The 6,531-nt window shown below is 51.4% G+C and overlaps 1 protein-coding gene across 1 annotated transcript; it reads right to left on the bottom strand.

Annotated features, from left to right (window-relative positions):
• Window positions 1-487: 487 nt before the first annotated feature.
• Window positions 488-6,146, bottom strand: COMMD7 (COMM domain containing 7). The gene is made up of 9 exons (XM_069034373.1): window positions 6,023-6,146; window positions 4,671-4,724; window positions 4,483-4,585; window positions 2,881-2,937; window positions 2,763-2,800; window positions 2,111-2,201; window positions 1,938-1,987; window positions 1,399-1,447; window positions 488-887 (listed from the first exon to the last, which is right to left on the bottom strand). Exons 1-9 carry the CDS (start codon window positions 6,104-6,106, stop codon window positions 811-813), a joined length of 603 nt encoding a protein of 200 aa, XP_068890474.1. The 5' UTR covers window positions 6,107-6,146; the 3' UTR covers window positions 488-810.
• Between the last annotated feature and the right edge of the window lie 385 nt (window positions 6,147-6,531).

Raw genomic sequence — 6,531 nt, 5'->3', positions numbered from 1 at the left:
CACTGCCCCAGGTGGGTCGGAGCACCCCTCTGCTTCCTGATGAAGCTCATCCTCACCCTCAGACAACCAAAGAGTCAAGCTAATGGCACTTCATGGGGTTTGGACATATGTCCACCAGGAAACAGGCTGGGTCTGACAGGTCACACAGGCTGCAGATTAAAGAGCAGCACATCCAAATGAGATTTAGCTTGTCACCCCCCGAGATGTCCTCCCCCTGTGCACAGAGGCAGACGTTTGGTTGTTTAAGATTTAAAATCACCTACCACTGAGATACTTTTCCATAATGAGGCACAATTGGGAAGAAGCTAATCAACATGTTTCTTAATACAAGAGAAGGGAGAGGCTTGAAGGGAGCACTAAGTGATTCCCCAGGTTAGATGCTCTCCTTGCTTTCCTCCTCCTCTCTGCTTAATTCTTCCAAGTTTCAAAATGATTATTTGCTCCTGTTTCTCTTTTTCTCACAAAATCAAATTCTGATACAAATGGAGAAGGATGGGAATGGGTTTATTTCTTTGCTATTTTAGTAAAGGTATCCACATTACTTCTGACCACAGTTTCTCATAATAGTATAGTAAAAAAAAAAAAAAAAAGATGAGTGAACTTGTAGATGCTTTGAAAAAGCTGAAACTTAGCCCAAGTTTCAGGTTCTAAAGGATTGATGGGTCCTGCTGGGCCATGACACCACTGCTCATTGCACAGCTTGTCTCCTCTTATCAGAGTGTGAAGAGTCAGCTGGGAAAGAGCAGATCTGCAGGCCCATGAGGAGGAATTAAACATCCCAGACAGATGTCGGCTCAGGTCTGTGCAGTTTCAGCTGAAGCTTTCCAGGCTGGTTTTGACCCGTTCCATTTCATGCAGAAAACTGTAGAACTGGGGCAAAGTTAACTCTGCAGAAAAAAAAAAGAGGCATCAAGTCTTAGATTTCAGGTTACACTTCCAACATTGGCAAAGCTGTTCTGGTGCTACCATGGAACAACTCATGTTCACCTAAGCTGGGGAGTATTAGCCACTGTGATTCCCAGCAGCTGGTTCCTTATGCTAGCCAGGCTGCCGGGGCAGCCAGGCTGGGATCTCCCCTGGGGCGGGATCTCCCAAGAGCACTCCATGCTTGGGAATCACTTACTTTCCTCCTCTGCCTTGCTGCTCTGCAGTGCTCCATGGCAGATCTGTGTTTACTGAGGCACAGATGTGAAGATGCCCAAAAGTCAGTGTTCCTAAACATTTCCAGAGTGCCTATGGCAGGAGCAGCTGCAGCCATGGAGAGGCCAGGGCAGAAGTAGCCACAATGATGCTTTTGCAGTGACCCCAACCCTGGTTCTGCCCCCACCCCCAGCAACACTTGGAGCCCCAAACTGCAGCTTTCCCGTGCTTCCCTCTTGTCCAGAACTGTTAACTCACCAACATACACGTTTTCCAACTGGGTCCCTTTTTTAATCACCAGCTTCAGCTTGGGGAAAGGAAAAGCAGAGGTATTTTAGTTCAGAGACCTGTATCTAAGCACCAGGAGAGGACAGCAGAGCAGGAGTCCGCTGTGAGTTTGACTGCTGCACAGCACACACATATCTGACAGGCTTTTTAAGAAGTGTCACTGTAGGAACAGATTCCCTGGGCATTGGGAAGATCTCTGGAAGTCCTTGATCCCACTTTCCCTCCCTGCCCAAGATGGCTGACCTTTGCTAACCTGAACTTTTTGAACAGCTTTTCAGAATGGGCCACGTTTCTGTGATACCTCATGTCTTCAGAGGAGAAACAAACAGCAGCGTGTCTGCTCTCTGCTGGCAGCAGCACTTGGAGACTGAAGATGCAGTCACAGAGCCCGTTCCTATGAGACCCAGCTTCCCTCTCCTTCCCCTCACAGCCAGTGCTTCCCACATGCCTGGCTGGAGCTTGTTCCTCAACTGCATTACAAGCTGAACTCTGTAATGTGGGAGATTTACCTGTAAGAAGATACTTCCCACTTTTTCCAGCTCACTGCTCCCAGCAGTCACTGTGAGTCAGAAAGAAGAGAAGGCAGATAATCTGTTAGTTAAGCGGTGAAATAAAATGTTATTTAGCCAAGATCTGCTGCTGGGTTTCCCAACCCCTCCAGTTTATGTTGTAGCTCTATTACCTCCAAACTTCCACTCCATATCTATCAGCTGGTTAATCATCAGTGTCTGACCCACAGCCAGGCGTGTTAGGGTGGGGGAATTCACCTTCCACTACAAGAGCAAAAGACACACCAGCAATTAATTCAGAGAGGCCTCTGTTTGTACCTAAAACTTCAACAAGAGTCGGAACGAAGGCAGAGGATGGCTGAAGCCCAGAGTAAAGACAGAACTAATGTGGTCAGGAGGGCTTTCAGAGGTATTTGAGTCCTGCTAGGATTTCCATCTGCCCTGTCACTTCTGTATATGAAACTCACTGGTTTTGTTTTAGCACTGGTTCAGTGTAACAATATCTGTGCAAAAAGCCATGTGTTCGTGTAACTGCATGACCTCGGGGCTCAAAGCATGGGAAGCACAAAAACATCACATGAAAGCCACACAGCAGTGCAGGAACTGTGACACTGATGGGAGAGAGGCCCTGGCAAACCAGAGGTATCATCAGACAAACTGCTCCTTATTAGTTCTCTGAGGATCTTCAGTTCAAAATCCCACGCTGGTTTTGAAGAAAATACCCAAAGTGCCGACATAGCTCAGGAGCACAGTGGGGTTTTATGAGTTCCCAGTCATAGAACTGACATTTTGTTAGCTTAGAAACAAGCAAAAATATATAAATACCTGTTCTGCAAAATAACTGGCTTTCTCTTCACTGAGGCCTGTGGGGGGAAACCACATGAGATTACTATATGTGATAAATATTAATTATCTTTTATTTAGTGGAAATCACATGACCTACCTAGAGCAATAAAATCTGCTCTGACTTGTTCAGAAGACAAATTCCTCTTCAGGGCACCTGAACAAACACCACAAAGAAGAAAAAAAAAAAATCACTTTTTACTCAGTCAAACCAATCTCTACTGAGTCACATAGAGGCAGGGACGGGACCCGGCGATGGAAAGCCTCTGTTTCTGAGCTGTGTTTTGAAGCAAACCACAGCTCCTCGGAGATCGGAAACCCAGTCGTGTCCGCCGGTATCTCTGCAGATGCCCGGCGCTTTAAAAGTCCGGGCTCTGGGAGTGCCTGGGAGAGGGCGAGATCCCATTGCAGGTATCCATGGGAACAGCGGCAGCGGTTATGTTTTGAAGCTGCTGCTTTCTCTCCTGTAGCCGCTTTGCTTGTTAAAGGAGGACTGTTAAGGCTGGCGGGCTGCTAATTTGACCTACCTGCTGTGTTTGGGATGATGGGTGTGAACGTGTGCACATAACACTTTCCCCCGCTGCGCCTTCCCCCTTTGTTCTGGGGCCCAGGCAGCACAGGGACCTTTACAAGGATTCTGATCTCTGAAGCCAAGAGCAGGCATCTCATAAATTCAAGGAGACTGCCAGCCCCACGTGGCTTTCCGGCTGTGTAGCACAGAGGTAAAGTTATCTGCTGTGATCTGTTCGGATATCGTCCGTGGCATCCCAGAGCTGAGGAAAAGTTACAACGGGATTGAAGCCAGAGCACACACAGGAACGACAAGATGAGGGCACCAAGGCCTGAATCAGGATGGGAAAAAATGTAAATTCCTCATTAAATCCTCACAGGAAAGAATATTATTGTACTCCTGGATAGGAAAAGCGGCTTGAAGCAGTAGAACAAGTTTAAAACAAATTCAGAAAACAGCTGTGCTCAGGATCCGGGCTGTGAAGGAAGCTACAGGGAAGCCAGGGCTGAAGGGTTATAGCAAGGGACTATTAATAACAAGAAGGATCAATGGGATGAATGTGCCGTGGAGTGTTTGATACATTACCATGTCAAACGGCAGCCACAACATCACAGTAATCCTATAAAGTGCTGGAGTCTGGGGTATTCCTGTGGAATCCCCCCAAACCTCTTCCTCACTGTTTATGAATGAGAAAGAGCTGGACACATTAAGTGTTTCTCTAGAACCAGACTGCAAGGTCAGCTGTCTCCTTCACGTGGCCTAGAACTGCACCGGTCCCCAACCCACCCCAAACGGGTGTGCACTGTCTTATTTGTCTCCAACAGCGCTTGTCCTTGGAGGAATTCCAGCACTGGGTCACTGGGGTGGAAGTTCCTGCAGAGACTCGGTGCCAACAGGAGGCTGCCCTGGTCTGGCAAAAGGGATTTACAGGCACTGCTTAAACCAAGCACTGTTGTCACACTGCTTGTGCTGCATTTAATGCACAGATATTTAAGGGAGTTTACTTAAGCTTGTGAAATGTGCATGCAGGCAGGGTATAAAGAATACAGAGTCACCAAATAGGGGAAGTTTTGATTCTTAAGTGCTAAGCACTGTATTAGCTGCCATTAACACTTATTGTGCAAACCAAGCCCTGCAGGAATGGCTGGGACAGTTTGGCCTCAGGGCAGCATATGCAAATACATCACTTACCATTGGGTACCAGAAGAATACTTTTGACAATGTTTTTCAGGGGGCCCAAGCTGATTTTATTCATGGTGGCAAAGTCTGAGAGCTGAGTCAGAAACCTTTCTACCTGTTCAAGAGAAAGAGCAGTAACACAATTTTTTCTCTGTTTCTGACTAGAGCTGCACTCACACATCTCTCCAGTTCTGCCTTACCTCCTTGGGCTCTGTCAGAAAGCGGAAAAGCACTTCAGTCAGCGCCGAGAATTGCTGTGAAGAAACAGGACAGTGTTAGACTTGGACATCAGCACCTCACCAGCCCCACGATTAGGTGGTGATGTACCCCCTTGACAAAGTTCCATACGCCTCCAGCACATTGGTCCCAGAGCTGGACCTGTGCTGGTGCCCTGTCCTCGGCACTATGTGATGCCTGTGGATGGGTTTGGCTCAGGATGCTTTTCTGAGCCTCTCAAGGGGTCTGTGCAGCTGGTAGCTGGCACTGCAAAGGGCTTTTGTGACTTGTGGCTAATCAGAAGCTGCTGTTCTATCTTGTGCAACCCAAAAACTGTGAGTGGGAAAAGTTGTGAACATCCAGTCTCATGTTTCACAAAACCTATGGGGTAACCAGACCAACTCGGGAAAGGAAGGGAACTGGCTAAGGGCCTGGTTGCTGCTTTCAGCGTTCTGGGTGTGCAGCTGGCAGGCAGGGATGGAGAGGCTGCCCGAGTGGCAGAGCGCTACCAGCACCCTCCTCTGCTGGCACCAGCACCAGCGCCGGCTGTGACCTTCTGGGTATGGCCCAAAGTGGTATTGGCTGCTTTGTGGCTGCAGATCCTGACCTGCCCTCGTCCTCGGCCACGTAACAGAGATGGCCACCAGGCTGTTACCGGGCTGCTATCCTCAGTCCTGGCAAGCTGGGCTGGAAAAGCCTCAGCATTTCCACCAACTTCAGTCCAAGCTGCACACCCGGTGTGTCAGTGACCAGGAGGCAGATGATACCAACGACCGGGACCATTCAGCTGGAGGGAGGAAGTGCAGGGTGGGAATCTGGGGTGGGAATCACAACCCGAACACTGCCTGGTCCCACCAGAAACCCCAGTGCTTGACAGGACCCCACTGCCCACGAGGCACGACTTGAGCCCTCCACCAGGAACTCCACCAGTGTCCCTGCCCATGGCAGGAGGGTGGAACTAGATGGATGGTGTTTAAGGTCCCTTCCAGCCGAAACCGCTCTGACATTCCATGATTCTATAAACATCCTTCAAACTGTTCCGGCGTGCCCGGGACTCTCCCGGCTGGATCGGGGCTGTACCGCCGGGCACGGGTCACGCTACCCGCCCTGCCTCGGGCACGGGGCCCAGCAGGCACCCGGGCACGTGTGCCTGGAGACCCGGTGGGACCAGCACACCCGGGACTGCTCCGGGGCTGTGCTGCCGGCCGGGTCCAGCTCCCGGTGCCGGCCCGCCCGGCCCGGCCGCCGCTGCCCCGGAGCCGCCGCCCCGCCGGTTCCGTGTCCGGGGCCGTCCCCGCCGCCGAACCCGCCCGTCCCTGTCCCTATCCCGGCGCACCTGGGCGCTGAGCTGGTTGAGGTTGTGCATGTCGCCGCTCACCGCCTCCGGCACCGGCTCGCGGGTGAAGTTGAGCAGCCCCATGACGGCGGCGGCGACTCCGCCCGCCCGGCCCGGCCCGGCCCCGGCCCCGCCGCCGCCTCAGCCTCAGCCTGAGCATTGGCGGCCGCACTTTCCGCACCGCCGCGGCCCCGGATCGCGCTGAGGGCACCCGGGGGGATCGTCCGGCCCAGGGAGCACCCCGGGGTGGCCCCTTGGCCCCCGCAGCCCGAGCACCCACAGCGGGGCCGGGGGTCGGTGGGGCCGGGGGCCACCGGGCTGGAGAGCTGCCTGGCAGCTGAGTATTGTGAGATTTTTTTACTGTACAAAAACCAAAAAAAATTGCTTAAAAACATGGTTTGTAAGGTGAGTATTGGGTTTTTTCCTTTTTTTGTTTGGTTGAGGTTTTTTGGTTTTTTCCCTCCCCTGAAAATTCCACTTGGGAACCGAAACTTTGGTGTGCTTTTCTC

Source organism: Aphelocoma coerulescens, chromosome 20, assembly GCF_041296385.1.
Source record: "Aphelocoma coerulescens isolate FSJ_1873_10779 chromosome 20, UR_Acoe_1.0, whole genome shotgun sequence".
Taxonomy (NCBI): Eukaryota; Metazoa; Chordata; class Aves; order Passeriformes; family Corvidae; genus Aphelocoma; species Aphelocoma coerulescens.
Note: the sequence above shows the minus strand (reverse complement) of the source record. Positions and strands in the feature narration are given on the sequence as shown.